Source organism: Cibotium barometz, chromosome 13, assembly GCF_041138505.1.
Source record: "Cibotium barometz isolate CiBa-2024 chromosome 13, ASM4113850v1, whole genome shotgun sequence".
In the NCBI taxonomy this organism is placed as follows: Eukaryota; Viridiplantae; Streptophyta; class Polypodiopsida; order Cyatheales; family Cibotiaceae; genus Cibotium; species Cibotium barometz.
Genome location: NC_141058.1, coordinates 50,333,935 through 50,350,859, shown reverse-complemented (window position 1 = coordinate 50,350,859; position 16,925 = coordinate 50,333,935). Strand labels below are relative to the sequence as shown.

Here is a 16,925-nt window from a genome sequence, read left to right as displayed (position 1 = left end):
AGTGGTAGCATTCAACTTAGTCCTTAACAAATGAAAGTGTAAAGGTTGAAATCTCCATAAATTGCTTAGATGAAGGGCATGGAAGCTATGCTACTTGCTCAAGAACTAGGATACAAAGGTAACACAATCAAGCCACATTTCACTCTAAGGGCTTTCTAAAGCAAATTCAAAAGACATATGGCTTCTTCTGATTTGATGAAGGTACAAATGCAAAGATATATTGATGTAAATGGTAGAAATGTTTTCATGTAATTTCACCTTTGTTGATTCAAGCCTAATATTTATTTTATATTTTCATGCAGATATGGAGAATACAAATCATTTCTTGAAACATGATTGAGTAAATACATGATGGAAGATGATCCTCCTTGTACTCCAAAGTTCCCTATCCCAATTCATCAACCTTTTGTGATTGGAAATGTGACTTTTGAAGTGAAGAAATCAACCATCCTAGGAGTTGGCCTAGGACTATTTGTGCATAGTCATATATAGAGAAATGCAACTAGCTTGCATTCATAGTAACCTGGACCGGCAGAAACGGTCGGTTCGGACCGGGTTGGAAACGGAGTTTCCGAGTTTCCGCGAGGTCGGAAACGGCAAGAAACGGAGTTTCTTTTGAATTTATTTTAGACATGTAAAAAACATGCATAGAGACATCCTATTAAATAAACTTATGTCAAGAGATGCAAAAAACATGCATAGAGACCTCAAACAAGACACATCAAAGACTCAAGTGGACATTAGAATCATAACACTTAACAGAATGTAGATAATGGACATGTATGATGTCGCGGCAAATTCATGTGAACCATAAAAAACTAAAGGCTGAAGGCCGAAGCATACATAGCAAGCTGCAAATTGTGATCATAATACATCATACATATCAGCAATGATCATCAAACTTGGGAGTCAGAGGTTCAAAAACTACAAAATAACCGACATGCCGGCTGTCCATAATCCCTAAGGATAAGAAAAACTAAACAAAAAACATGGAACATCAGTGAATCAGTGATCACTGCTGAGCCTCATCTGAAGCACCCGCCGAGGAGTCTGAATCCTCCTGAGAGTCCTCATGGCTCTCGCGTGTGTCCTCAGTGTAAGAAGATGAGTCCTCTCCAGTAGCCTCCTCTCTAGCAGCACTAGTACTAGTTGCAGCCGGCCTCCCTCTCCTACGACGACCACCACGTGTGTCGTGAACTGGTGTTGTGGCCTCCTCGTAAAGCAAAGTGTAAAGATCTCGGTCCTCTTGTAGAATTGTGGGAATATCCCGCACCTTCTCAATGTCAATCTTGTCGACATTCACTTGCATTGGCTCAGGACCCATAGCTGCCCGCTCAAGAAGCTTCAAGTTACAATTGCAGAAAACAAGACGCTCAAGTTGGGCTGTAGTCAACTTGTTCCTCCTCTTCGTATGGTAGAGCGCCCATGTGCTCCAATTCCTCTCACAAGTTCCAGAGCTGCAATCTTGTGAGAGGACTCGAATGGCAAGACGTCTCTGTTCAAAGAGCAGATTTAGGATTAGTACATTATACAAATAAGGTGTCGCCGTTAAAGCTTAAGCGGAGGGGCTTCTTACTCACCAACGTAGGCACACCATGTCCATATTTCTCCCACCATGAGACCGGCTGAAGCTGTGTTTCTCAAAGTTTTGCAGTAGGTCTTGTGAAGTAGCCAGTGTTGTTGCGGAAAGCAAGGAGATCATCCTCTAAGCATCGCAACATCTGCAAATTGCCACCACACCATTTCTCCACATAGGTTTGGAAGTCATCGTTTAGCTCCTCACACTCAAGCTGATCCTCGCTACGCCATAGAGGATGCAACACATGAGCCACAGCATGGATTGGTCTATGAAACCAAACCCAACGGTTTTGCCAAATCTGCTTGATCTCCGCGATTCTACAAGTTACAAGTAACAAACAAAACCAAAGAAAGACTTTAAAGTTATAACTTAGAAAAGAGCCAAGACAAAAAGGCAATTTGGCAAAGGCTCATGAGCCATGAGTCATGAGTGAAGAAGTACGTACCTCTCTACAGATAGGTAGGCATTGTTGTCTAGTGCCTTCCCGATCCTATCCATGTACTCATAAATGAGGCCTAGTGTACTCCCCTCCATGTCCGTGATGCGCAAGACCGTGTAGATGAGATTTAAGGTCTTCACTAATGCCTCTGCCTCTTCCCACCATGCTTCATTGAGGATCTTGCGTCTAAAATCCACAAACTTTGGGGTCATACTCTTACCCGACTGGATCCATGCATCACAACTAATAGTGCGAATCAGATTTGGCCGCACACGAAGAAGCTGCTCAAGCACTATGAACATGTATGCAAACCTCGTAGTGGATGGCTTGAGAAGCTCCAAGGTACTATTAGCCCTGTACATGCTCAAAACCTTTGGTCTTTGTGTCACAAATTTGATAATGCTCCTCGCGGTGGCAAAGATTTCGCTGACCCAAAAAATTCTCCCCAAATCCTCAATCAATAAATCAAGACTATGGGAGGCACAGGGGGTCCACACAATTGTTGGGAATGCATCCTCCAACATACTCCCCATGGAGACACAATTGCTTCCATTATCCGTAATAACCTGCACAACATTTTGTGGGCCAATCTCCTCAATCACCTTCTTGATGTGTGTCCAAATAAAGAGACCTGTAACGGTGAGACCCGTAGCCGATGCATCAACGGCCTTGTAAAACATGGTGCCTTTGCAAGAGGAGATAAGCACATTATACACATTCCTCTTGCGTACATCTGACCATCCATCACATAAGATAGTGCAGCCATATTTCTTCCATGTTTCTTTCAAAAACTCAAGCTGGCCTTCTACGTTGAGTTTCTCCTTCTTTAATTCTCGTGTGCGGATTGTCTCAGCCGAGGGACCCTCCCACTCACAGCCAATGCGGCTAACGGCCCGCATGGTCTTCTTCCATTGTATGGTGCGAGCCACATTGAAAGAGATAGCACACCGTATAAACAAGCGCGTGACCTCCCTTGTTGCCTCCTTCATGGCTTGCTTTTGCAAGCCTGCTGTAATGCTTGCTCTTTGCAATGAACCCTTTGCAGGCACTTCCACACTAGGTAAAGGTGTCCTCTTTACACTAGGGCCCTCACCCACACTCGAAGATACATCTGTCTGGCTCTCAACTCTAGTCCTCTTTGAAGAGGCCACTTGTCTCGAGGATGCTTCACCTGTTGCATGTGCTGCCATATGTTGCTCACCAACATCCAAACCAAGGCGTTGCTTTCTCCAACCCTCAAGTGATGCCAATACATCGGGCGGCACATTTTGACATAAAGCGACATCTCTGCCTGGGACATGCCCCAAATGGTCTTTTACCTGGGTCACTGAACCTGTTTTTTCATATCCACAAAAATTACATTTCCACTTGCGGGAACCCCCACCTCCGATATATCCATCCCCTTTTGTTGCATACTGCCAATAGGGATCTGTAGGCATAGTGAGACTTGAAGTTGAAAGCACTTACCCTCGAGAACACTTGCCCTTGGAGGCTTGGAAGTTGGGCTTGAGCCTTGGCCCTTGAAGCCTTGAAGAATGGGCTGCCCGACAGCCACCTGTGAGATTGGAGAGCAGGCTGCCTGTAGAGTACAGGCCTTGGGGCCTTGTGGGGGGCACTGGGGGCAAAGGCTTGAGCCTTAGGGCCTTGGCCTTGAGCCTTGGCCCTTTGTGGTGAATAGGCGCAAGGTTCGAAGAAGCGCAGTGCCGCAGGAAAGGAGAGCGAAATGGAAAAAACGCACGCGGCCCCCCCCGTTAAACCTGAAAAAAAAAATGCACGGAAACGGCGTTTCCGCCGGCCTGCCGTTTCCGGAAACGCCCGAACCGTTTCCAGGGGGCGGAAACGCCGTTTCGTGCTACTATGCTTGCATTATGGAGGTAGCAAGTACTCATACAAAGGTTGGAAACAACTATATAGATCTTCTCCATGGTTGAAAAGTACTCAATCCAAGAGGAACCAAAAGTGTCATGTAATGAAGATATGGTGTACATTGTGGGTGATGTACGAGATGGCAATGTGGCAGGATATATCAATAGCTCTAGAAAAACAAACATAAAACCGAATGTTTGCTACACTCTTGCCCCTAATTTACCTCCTTGTTCTAAAACAAGAGACATTATAAATAGTGTTGAATATGGCTACATATATATTGAGACTATAGAAGATATTTTCGTAGTAGGTGATGAGTTGTTTACAGGCTATGAGTTTGATTAAACACATTGTACTAGGGTATTTTATAGTGCAATATCATTTCAACTTGTATTGCCTATGTTTCATTGAGCTATGTTTGTTACAACTTGTAAATTCAATTTGAGAGTTCCTAACATTGTAGTACCATTGATGTAGTTAAATTAATGTTTAGTTCCTAACATTGTAGTATCACTGATGTAGTTAAATTAATTGTATAAGAAAGAACATTCAAATGCATACAACATGAGGATTTGAATTATTTGGGTTATGAGGCATTGATTTACATGCTGTAATGCATAGTTTCATGCAAGAACTATATGCATTGCTTTCTATGGGGATACCTCTACTACATGGTGAAAAATAAATAAAAATATATAATTTTATTTAATTAAAATTAAAATTTCTTTAATTAAAAGTGTATATATATTTTCATTTAATTAAAATCAAATTCTAATATTTCACGGGTGGAACATGTGTTGGACCACTATGGGATATTTTGGAAGACATGTGAAAATCGTTTATGGTTTCATATTTAGGCATTAATATTTTTGTAAGGCTAAGGCCTCATACCTTTCTATATACCAAATAGTATTTTATGATTTTGGTAGGCCCGACTTTATATTATTGCTTGCTATTATTTTGTAAAGATTTTAAGCTCATAAACTCAAAACTTTGTTTTTAAAAAGCAAGCTTTTTTTAATACATATAAATATGGGTGAGTGGTACAAGGGCCACCCTCAACCCAGGAGAGATTCAACCCAATCTTGTGTCAACAGTGATTTCTACTCTATTCTCCATCTTTCTTCATTTATTCAATTTTTTTTATTAAGATTTATGCTTTTAATTCGTGCAAGTATATGCTATGCGAGGCGCTAATTTTTGTGATTGAGAATTAGAGTTTCTTCTCCAAGTGTCATAGAGGTCTTGATAGTGGTAAAGAGAATGTTTTCTTAAGAAAAATCCCAAAAAGTAAGGTTTATACAATTATTTGGTGCAAAGAAGGCCAAAGGTTTGAATTTTGGGAATCACTAAAGCTTCAACAAATCAAAGGAGAATTATCACAAAGGCGTGCAAAAGCTTGCACAGCAAGCAAGGGTACAAGTAATTTGGACAAAGAAAGGAGCTCACAAAAACCCAAAGAGTAAAGAAAGAGAGCTTGGAAACCCAAAGAGTAAAGAAAGAGAGCTCACAAAAACCCAAAGGGTGGAATGGTTTATGGGAATCTTCTGAACCATTAGATGGATATCTAGATCAAGGGCTACAAATCCTTATCACCTTTTTCCAAAAATCACTTCCCACTTTCCAAATACCACCTATAGGAGAAAAACCACCTTTTGATTCTTCCATCCTCTCCAAGATCTAGTCTTATGGATGGAAAAAGCATGGGCTGAATTTTTTGGATGGTGTTGAGGAAGCCTCTATTTTTGTCTATAATATTTTTGCAAGAAATAGAACTTTTGATTCTCCCTATGTGCATTAAAAGCTACCAATCACACCAATTTTCTTTCTCTATCTCTCCTTGCAATTATTATCGGCGGTGAATTCATTTTTTCTCTTTCCCTCTCTTCGCTACTTGACTAGCGCAAACCGGTGGTTCTCTCTCTCCACCTTTTTGCTCCATAGTCATTGACGGCTCACATCCTTTTTGCATCATTGTCTATGCCATCGCTTTTGCCATTTCAAAAGCTTTGTGATAAAGATTTTGAGTTAAAGCTTTAAAGTATAAATATTTGTGTTAAAGCTTTAAGGTATAAAGCTTCTTGTTATAAAGCTTAAAAGCTACACTATAAAGCTTATGCTTTAACATTTAAAAAGCTTCAATGACATCTACCCCTCACACACCATATTACTTAAGCTCCAAAAAGATTGTTTAAAAAAAAGAAGGAAAAGCGTAAAAGTTTCCTATCCTAAAAATCCTTTTAAAAAAGCTTTAAATTTTGAAAGATCCTACCTGCACAAGTTTGTCAAGAGTTCGAATGGCTACAAAAGAGGTTTTTCAAAAGACAAAGACCTCAAAGGCAAATTTAGGCTACTTCAACAATTTATTCGTGTGATGAAGACTTCAAATATCACTTACGGGCTTTGTGACACTTGAAGTTGGGATTCTTAGTCCACAAAATTGTGACAACATATGACTTCAACAAATTCGATGTAAGGACCTTAAGTACTATTCTTCACATATTGTTTATTTGCTTATCTTAATTACTATCAAATTTTGTAATTTTATTCTTCTCTCTCAATTCTTCATCATGTCAAGCCCACAACCTCCTTCTATTTCTAAGCAACTTCTATCTCTTCAAGCTCAATTGAATGAAAAATGAGCTAAGAGGATAGAACTGGAAGAACTACTCTCTAATAGGAAATGATCAAGAAGTGTCGAATCTAACTTTAATATTAGACGTATGATCAAAGAAACTTTTTGTGAACAAGAGAAACAAAAAGAAAAGAAAATTAGTCGTAAAGCTTTCACATTTCAAAATTTTGATGGTAAAAAGGATAGACTTAGAAGAATTACTCTCTAATAAGAAATGATCAAGAATTGTGGAATCTAACTTTGATATTAGAAATACCATCAAAGAAACTTTTCATAAACAAGAGAAACAAAAAGAAAAGAAAATCAGTTAAAGCTTTTACATTTCAAAATTTTGATGGTAAAAAGGATGCAAAAACAGTGTTGTCATGGATTAATCAACTTGATGATTTTGGGGAAGAATTTTCTAAGAAAGATAAGGTCAAACGTACTACAAATCATTTTGTTGAAACTACATCATTATGGTGGAATGCAATCAAGGAAGGAAGTGAAAGACCTAGGACTTAGAAAGAATTTCTTGCCACCTCAATATAAAGTAAGAGCATGTCAACAATCGGATATGCTTGGTCAACTTGATAAAGAGATTGTACAACTATATGTGGATAAATTTCGGTAGGTCCTCATCCAACTCCAAGCTATTAAATGCGTGAGAACAGAGGATCAAAAATGTAAATTCATTGCCGTACAAAAGCCTACTCTTTGAGAAAATATCAATATGTTTCAACCTAATTCTGTCTCACGGTCATCTCTTTGCCTTATAGATATGAGCGAAAGAATGGAATACCAAAGAAAATATCAATATGTTTCAACCTAATTCTGTCTCACGGTCATCTCTTTGGCTTATAGTTATGAGCGAAAGAATGGAATACCAAAGGACAAAAAGCCACCTTAGGATTCTCACGTTAACAAATTTAGAAAGATTGTTCCATTTCGTAAGTTTGATAGGTGCACCAATGATACCAAGGGTGTTGTTTTAAACAACAATAATAATCATGGTGTTAACAACAACACCAAGAAGAAGAACGATGATGCAAAGAAGAAACAAGGTCTTATACCTTGAGTTGTGATATGCTACAATTGTCGAGACAAAAAGGACACATTGCACCCAATTGCCCAGAGAAGAAGAAGAAGTCAATAACCACATGAGTCAACATGCTTCAACATGATTATTATTGTTTTAAACAACAATAATAATCATGGTGTTAACAACAACACCCAAGAAGAAGAACGATGATGCAAAGAAGAAACAAGGTCTTATACCTTGAGTTGTGACATGTTACAATTGTCGACAAAAAGGACACATTGCACCCAATTGCCCAGAGAAGAAGAAGAAGTCAATAACCACACGAGTCAACATGCTTCAAGGTAAAGAGGATCAGAGAGGACGATGACTTCTCTCCCGAGCAAGAGGAAAATTCTAAAAATGAAAATCTTTCAAGATGATCTAGGTATGCGTAAACCTATTGAAGAGCAAGTTTCACTTCATATGCTATTAAAAAGGACACATTGCACCCAATTGCTTGGAGAAGAAGAAGAAGTCAAAACAACAACCACATGAGTCAACATGCTTGAAGGTAAAGAAGATCAAGAGGACGACGACTTCTCTCTCGAGCAAGAGGGTAATTCCAAAAATGAAGATCTTTCAAATGATCCAGGTATGCATAAAGCTATTGAGCAAGTTTCACTTTAAAATGAAAGGACAAATTAAGGGCAAGAAAGTAAATATATTGTATGATGATGATTGTAGTACGCATGACTTTATTTCCAAAAAACTTATTCATGCTCTTAAATTGAATGCTAATCCTTTAAAGTAAAAACTTCTCTTCAAGGAACAAAATATAATTGCACAAAGGAAGTGAAAGATGTTGTTTTATCCATTACATCATATAGTCAACCTTGCACATTTCTAGTTACACCTTGCATTCATATGATGTTATTCTTGGAATGCCTTGGAGACATGAGCATAACCCTCATGAACATTGATTATGATTATCATGTCATATCTTTTGAATTCAATGGTAAGATTGTATGTTTAAAAGGATTATGAGAATCTAGTGAATGTGCACTCCTTAGCCATACCAAGCTAAGCGAGCTGCTAAGGAAAAAGGAAAAGAATTATCTAGTCATGGTTAATGAGGCTTCTGTCTCTAAACTAATTTCCAAGGACACCTTGCACCAACCATTCATTTCACAATTTTTGGATTATTTTATGAATGAGTTACCTCCTGGATTACCTAATCCTAGATCGGAAGACCATAGGATAGACATTATTCTTGTAGTATTCTGCCTTGTAGGGCTCCTTATAGAGTAAATTTTCTAGAGAAAAAAGAAATCCAGTCTCAGATTGAGGACCTACTTGATAGGAAACTTAAGTTGTGATTGCATTTGATATCAAAAATAATTTCCAATTGGAACTACTACCATTCTTGTTCTTCTGGTGTGGGCAATCCTTTAATATAACTCGAGTCAAGGTGGTGAATCAATTATGCATTTCTCTAGTGAGAACCCTCTGCAAGATCACAATAGTAATACAATTGATGAAACAATTATGCCTCTTTCACAAACCCCTTTGTCACCAACATGTTCTTCATATTCTTTTGGAAGAATGGAATGTAGATCAAAGAGGCAAGAATGGATACCTAAGAGGTGTTATAGTTGTGGGAAATCGGGTCACATTCAAAGGTATTGTACAAAACCTTCGACTTCAAAGCACATACTCATCCACATCCATTCTTTCACATACACATCCACATCCATTCTTTCACATACATATCCACATCCATTCTTTCACATACATCCATATCCATTCTTTCACATATATCCACATCCATTCTTCCACCTACATCCATATCCATTCTTTCACATACATCCATATCCATCCTTTCACCTACATCCATATCCATTCTTCACATACATCCACATCCATTCTTCACATACATATCATCCGCTCATATCCCATATCATTCATTTACATCCTGATTCACATCACATCTCATCACATCTATTCACCTCATATCTCATCACCTCTATTCACATCACATCTATCCATCCATTCATTCACATCTATCTGATTCACATCACATCTATTCACCTCACATCTCATCACCTCTATTCACATCACATCCATCCATTCTTTCACATCTATCTGATTCACATCACCTCTCATCACATCCATCCATTCATTCACATCACCTCTCATCACATCCATCCATTCATTCACATCTATTTGATTCACATCACCTCTCATCACATCTATCTGACTCACATCACCTCTCATCACATCTATTCACCTCTATTCACATCCATCACATCCATCCATTCATTCACATCTATCTGATTCACATCACCTCTCATCACATCTATTCACCTCACATCTCATCACCTCTATTCACAGAATTTAAACATAGAGTTTAAGAGAATTCTAATTTTGATATAAAGATTCTTTACGCATCTATTTATGCATAAAAATCAACTTCAGTGGGAATAACACTTTTATAAAAATCATTTTATGCATCTATTTATGCATAAAAATCAACTTTAATGAGAATAACACTTTTGAAATAAAAATAATTCCTTTATGCATCTTTCTATGCATAAAAATCAATTTTAATGAGAATAACACTTTTGAAATAAAAATAAAGCCTTTATGCATCTTTCTATGCCTAAAATTCAATTTTAATGAGATTAACACTTTTGAAATAAAAATAAATCCTTTATGCATCTTTCTATGCATAAAATCAATTTTAATGAGAATAACACTTTTGAAATAAAAATAAATCCTTTATGCATCTTTCTATGCATAATTTTATGCATCTTTCTATGCATAAAATCAATTTTAATGAGAATAACACTTTTGAAATAAAAATAAATCCTTTATGCATCTTTCCATGCATAAAATCAATTTTAATGAGAATAAATAAAATAATTTCCATTATGCATCTTTCTATGCATAGAAATTAATTTTAATAATTAATATCAGTGATATCCATGCATATTCATAGGTGAATATGTACATGGAGTAATTAGAATATTTCTTTTAGAATGCACAAACGGTGGAAATTACTCTTTTGAAATAACATAAAAATAAATTTTCTTTTCCATAAAATTCTGAAAAATTTTGCCATAACCTCCTTTGTATGGCTAACCATTTCTCATTTTTATCATTCTACTTTCAACTTAGATTAACACAATCTAGATGTATATGACTCTAATCTACTCAATCTTCAGAAATCAAGAGAGTAAATAATAAGAATAGTTTAATTAATCATTTAACTAATCTTTCTAGGATTAAGAAAGGCTGATTTGTAAAGAAGAGAAGGGGGTGGCCTTTTCATCAAGGCATAGCATTAGAATTTACTTCAATCAACTATAAAACAAGAAAATCAAGAAAGCCATAGATTTAAAATTAAAAAGTAAGAAAATTTAGCTTACATGGAGTTGTAAGCTTTCCTTTGGCTTGAGGGATTGAGGGTTCTACTTTTGTTTGAAGCAAGAGTGGCCACCAATTACTTTGGAGAGGATTAAGCTAAAAACAATTGAATTATCAAGAAATTCAATGTAAATGGCTCAGGACAGGAGGAGAGTAACAGTGCATAAACACCATTAAGTTTTTACAAAGGGGGAGGCTTCTATTTATAGGAAAAAGTGAGCCTCTAACCAAGCAAACTGATTCTAGAATTTTCTAGATCAATTTGGTCAATTTTTGACCATTTTTGGGTCAGTTTAGCTTACTTTTTGGATCTAGTTGAAATAGGAGAGATGAAAATATCTCATTATTTTTTAGTTTAAAACTCCTCCACACATGTGAAATAGGCACCTCCTTCATGAGGGGAGATCCCCACACTGAGGTGTCAAAAATGCATCATTTTCTCTAAATATCTCTTAATTTTTAACTAATAAACCTTGTACTCAGTCAACTCTTCATCTTATGTGAGCATTTACTCATTTTTGGGGGTTTTTCTTTTATTCTTCAATTTATCTCCTCCCTACATTTGGATTAATCTTATTGGTCTCCATAGGAACCTTAATTGGACCACCATAATCCAAAAATTTCTAAAAATCTGGACCCTTAAGCTAAGGTCCTTTTTACCTATTTTCAATTAATTCCAATTGCATTGGAAATTAATTCCAAAAATTTCTAAAAATCTGGACCCTTAGGCTAAGGTCCTTTTTACCTAATTTCAATTGCACATTGGAAAGTTCTTTTTGAATTTCTGTTTCAAGGGAAACCATTTTAGACACTAGGAGGATTTTTATATCAAAAAATATCTCAATTTTGAATTACCTCCCTCTAGACATTTTCTCTCTCCAGGCCAAAACAAGGTAAAACAGGATCTTTCTTTTATTTCTGAGAGGGGAATAATTATAAGATCAGAAGGGGAGGTTTTTACACCTGCACTCCTCAAAAGTTGAAGGGAGGAATATTACAGAAGGTGATAAAAGGGATCATCACTAGCATCTTCCACTACATTTGTAACAATCCCCATGTCTCCATATTCTTCATGTTTTTTTGTCAAATATAGATGAATGTGACCTTTGTATATTGCCTCATGATTGTATATGTTAAAGAACCACTTGAGACCTTCTTGATTTTCCACCATGTCATAACTCTTTGTTATCTTCAAGTTTGGAGAATTGTATTTGGGCTTGTTTACAAGTGGTGTACTCTCTAAGCAAAAGGTCTTCTTTGGTGGCTCCATGCCTACACAACAATTTTGAAAATCAAATAAAACAAGGATGTAAAGACCATGAATAGTGAATGTTTAATTGAAAAGAAAAAAATATTATGAAAATAGAACATGTATAAACTTGAACTTTATGTGTAGTTGTCATCCATTACAAGAATTGTGTTAGACCCAAGTCTAAGAAAACAATCATGACTATGTATGAAAGTGCACGCTATGAGTATCAAAGAAAAGATTAACATGGAGGCTTAAACTTGATTTTAAGTGTATGTAGTGCTATTTGAGTCGTAGGTTATGGTTAAAATAGAGGAGAAGTGTATGTAGTGCTATTTGAGTTGTAGGTGGTTATGGTTAAAATAGAGGAGAAGTGACATAGGGCTCAAGCTCAAGTTTGTGCTTGCCTGCATGAATGTGTATGGGATTGTAGGCTATCTGACTTGGAAAAAAAAATTGGAGCTTGATTGGTCGATATGTGTGTGGATGAAATGGCTATGGAGGCTCTAAGTTGGGTTTGAGCCTCTCTAAGGCTATCTTAGATGTTTGTTCTCATGATTGGGATAAAAGGAAAGTGGCATGGGGCTCAAACTTCAATTTGAGCCTGCATGAGTGTGTATGGAAGTGTAGGTTATGTGTCTTGAAGGAAAACAAAAAATTGGAGACTTCATTAGTCTATATGTGTGTGGATGAAATGACTATGACTTCTAGCCTCTTTAGGGCTATTTGTATTATTGCTACTCATGGTTTGGATAAAGGTAAAGTGGCATGGCCTGCATGAGTGTGTATGGAAGTGTAGGCTATGTGTCTAGAAGGAAATAAAAAAATTGGAGACTTCATTAGTCTATATGTGTGTGGATAAAATGACTATGACTTTTAGCCTCTTTAGGGCTATTTGAGTTATTGCTATTCATGGTTGCGATAAAGGGAAAGTGGCATGGGGCTCAAACTTTAGTCAGAGCCTACATAAGTATGTATGGAAGTGTATGACATGTGTCTTGAAGGAAAACAAAAATTGGAGACTTCATTAGTCTATATGTGTGTGGATGAAATGACTATGAGTTTTAGCATCTTTAGGGCTATTTGAGGTATTTCTACTCATGGTTGGGATAAAGGGAAAGTGCCATGGGGCTCAAACTTTACTTTGAGCCTGTATGAGTGTGTATGGAAGTGTAGGCTATGTGTCTTGAAGGTAAATGAAAAATTCAAGACTTCATTAGTCTATATGTGTGTGGATGAAATGACTATGAGTTTTAGCCTCTTTAGGGATATTTGAGTTGTTGGTATTCGTGGTGGATGAGATAGAAGGAAAGTGGCATGGGGATCAAACTCAAGTTTGAGCCTACATGACTATGTATGGAATGGTTGTTGAAATTAGAGGATTCTGATGAGCTATGGTGGATCAAACACTAGAATCAACATCATTAACAAAGTGATTAGTAAATAATTAAGATGTAATTAGTGGATAATTAACAAACAGATTAATGTAGGCATGGATACTCAAAAACCAGCAAATTCTCATTAGGGCTATGCCTCAATTTATAGAGTTTACATCAAGCATCTAATCCCATTGATTTCTCCATGATTCACTCCACCTCTTTTCCCTGATTCTCTCCATCTCTTCACTTTTCCCAGAATATCTCCACACTTCCTAAATCTTCTCATGCTACCCTTTATTCTCTCCCAGTAGATTCTTCTCACCTTTTCACAGGTTCTTTCACATTTACACATCCTCTTTTATAGCCTCTAACTAAGGGCTTGTTCTCGCACACACCCTATTCACTTGTATTTTCAACACCTCCCCTCAAGTGAATACTCCTAGTACACCTAAACCTCAAGTGAATACTCCTAGTACACCTAAACCCTATACCAAGTTTGCCTCCCCTTACTTGATAGTCCGTGACTAGTGTCTACAAGTCCCTAAACTCCATAGTCCGACACTCTCTCTCTCTCTATGTGTCCAAGGCTACTATAAGTGCCCGCGACCTTGACTAAAGTGCTCACACATACATCTACCACATGGCCTACATCATCGGTGGCTCAGAGGTGGTTTTACTTTGTTGGGGCAGGTTACATTGGGTTGTGGGGTCTCTCTCTCTCTCTCTCTCAGAAAAGATGATCCGACTCCACTTCCTTTGGAGCCTCCACGAAGTTTGCCGATGTCGTTCCTTCTCCACTGGGTTTTCTGTAGCAGTCTCTCGCCATATGTCCTGGCTTTCCACATTTGTGGCAAGTGAAGGTCCTTCCTCCTACTTTGCCTCTTCCTCGTCCTCGTCCTTGAGAGAATCCTCCTCGGGTGGTGAAGAATGCTTTTTCTTCTCCTGCTGTTGAGTCGAGCCATTAGGAAGTGAATGGGGTCTTCTTGGGCCCTTTAATTTGCCCAAGCCTAATCAAGGTGATTAAGGAATAGCCAAATGGAGGGTTGCCATGTGGACTAAAATGTTGGGTTTGTAAGAGAGGTGTAAGAGTGGTCAAAGGGTGCACTTTTTCCCCCAAAAAGGGGGGGAGGCAATTTTACAATTTTCGGACCTCCATAACTTCTACATACAAGCTCCAATTTGAGCGGAGATTATAGATCCGTGATCTACGCATCAAGAGCTTTCCATAGATATGTTACATGATATGGTTTTGTCCGCTAGATTTTAAATTCCATTTTTCCCCCAAAATTCAAATTTGAATAAAGTAGCTGTTTTGAAGCTTCTAATTAGAAAACGTTTCTTCTTAAGAGAAAAGGTTTGACTCCTTAAACTGCCAAATAAAAGGGCCCAAGAAGCCTTCCATTGAGGTCCTAATGCATTTCTTCTCTTTGCCTCTGCTCTCTTGCTCTAGTAGAGCCGCTTCTATCTCGTGTAGCTTCAATTCAGGTACATTCTTTAGTGTTGCTACAATGTTTTCATATTCACCTTTGTCCACACTCTTCAGAAACACTGCTAGTGCCTCATCATCTTCTACCTTTTTGCCAATAGCTACCAGCTGTTGCTTAATGCTTTTATATTTGTTCAAGTGTGTGATTAAAGGTTCACTTTTCTTCATGTCCAATTTGTAGAATTGCATTAACAGATTTATCTTTGAATTTTTTGCTTGTGTGCCAAATAATTTATTGAGTTCATCCCATGCATCTTTTGCCCATTGTATCCCTGTAGTGTGATGATTTCATCATTTAAACTGAGATGCATCTTTTGCCCATTATATCCCTATGATGAATGATTTCATCATTTAAACTGAGTGCAATAAGTCCCAATGCTTTTTCATTCCTACTCTTCCACTCATTTTCTCCTCTCTCTGGGCATTCATCTCTTCCCTCAACTAATCCCCACAAATTTTTCCTCATGAGCAAATACATGGTTTTTGTCTGCCATGTATAAAATTGCTCCCCATTAAATTTGGCTATTTCTTGTGCTGAACTCATGGTGATGTGAAGGGGGTCTTATCTCTTGATCCAATTTCAAGATTCAAGGACAGTGTCTACCCTTTTACAAATCAATCTGGTGTTTAAGAGATGATTACAACAAATTTATCAGCATAAAATCACCAAAAATTACATTAAATCAAGGATAACCAATTTGTACGGAATGGTTGGAGTATCAAACCAACTCTGATTTGCAATCTGAAGTTATAGGGATCTGTATCAGAAACCTAATGGTTAATTTAAACCCTCAATTATACCAAAATATAGTGATTAGCACTGATTAATCATTGATTAGTAAATTAATCCATTATTTTGTGTGTAAAAAATAGAGTATGTGGGGAGTCCAGATCTGGTGCCTTAGACTTCAAATGAGCTCAAATTCTTTAAAAGCCATCAATAGCAATGAGTCTAGTAGAGGATTAAGCCAATAAACACAAGATTTGACCAAATATTGAAAGCTTAATCTCTGTTTTACCAGTCACCTGTAGATTTGATGCAGAGCTTGGATCTCACTGTAGACTTGATGAAACTGAATTCTGTCTTCACCAGCTTGTAGAGCATGCTTGAAAACACCTTGGGCTACGAGTAATTAGAGTGATTCACCCTGAGTGAGTGTAGATCTGAGATCTTCTGTTGAAAAACAGAGCCTGCTAAAACAGCGATTTCTCCTTCATCCGGCGGCGGTTTGCTACGTTGTTTGGATGAGCTTGAAGAACTATGAGATACCTATCATGTGCTAGAAGGGTTTGGCCTAATTTTATGTGTGCAAGGAGAGGGAGCTCCTCCACTGGCTGGGGGTACAAAGGTGAGTTGAAAAAAGAGGAAAAATTATAATTTTCTACTAATCCTAATTAGCAAAATAATTAGTAAGATAATGGGCTCACAAATTAGCATGGCTCTGATACCATGTTGAAATTAGAGGATTGTGATGAGATATGGTGGATCAAACACTAGAATCAACATCATTAACAAAGTGATTAGCAAATAATTAAGACGTAATTAGTGGATAATTAACAAATAGATTAATGTAGGCATGGTGGATCAAACACTAGAATCAACATCATTAACAAAGTGATTAGTAAATAATTAAGATGTAATTAGTGGATAATTAACAAATAGATTAATGTAGGCATGGATACTCAAAAACCAGTAAATTCTCATTAGGGCTATGCCTCAATTTATAGAGTTTACATCAAGCATCTAATCCCACTGATTTCTCCATGATTCACTCCACCTCTTTTCCCTGATTCTCTCCACCTCTTCACTTTTCCCAGAATATCTCCCAGAATATCTCCACACTTCCCAGAATATCTCCACACTTC

General features: G+C 37.4%; 1 protein-coding gene across 2 annotated transcripts; it reads right to left on the bottom strand.

Annotated features, from left to right (window-relative positions):
* Nucleotides 1-1,133: 1,133 nt before the first annotated feature.
* On the bottom strand, nucleotides 1,134-2,294 carry LOC147632789 (uncharacterized). Of its 2 annotated transcripts, XR_015267171.1 has the most exons (3): nucleotides 2,025-2,294; nucleotides 1,581-1,896; nucleotides 1,134-1,495 (listed from the first exon to the last, which is right to left on the bottom strand). XR_015267171.1 is itself a non-coding variant. In XM_086806924.1 (2 exons), the coding sequence occupies exons 1-2, from the start codon at nucleotides 2,228-2,230 to the stop codon at nucleotides 1,641-1,643; spliced, it is 462 nt and encodes a 153-aa protein (XP_086663050.1). In that variant the 5' UTR covers nucleotides 2,231-2,294; the 3' UTR covers nucleotides 1,134-1,640. The 2 variants fall into 2 exon arrangements, 1 of the variants encoding a protein (XP_086663050.1); XM_086806924.1 differs by having other exon boundaries at nucleotides 1,134-1,896.
* Nucleotides 2,295-16,925: the final 14,631 nt, after the last annotated feature.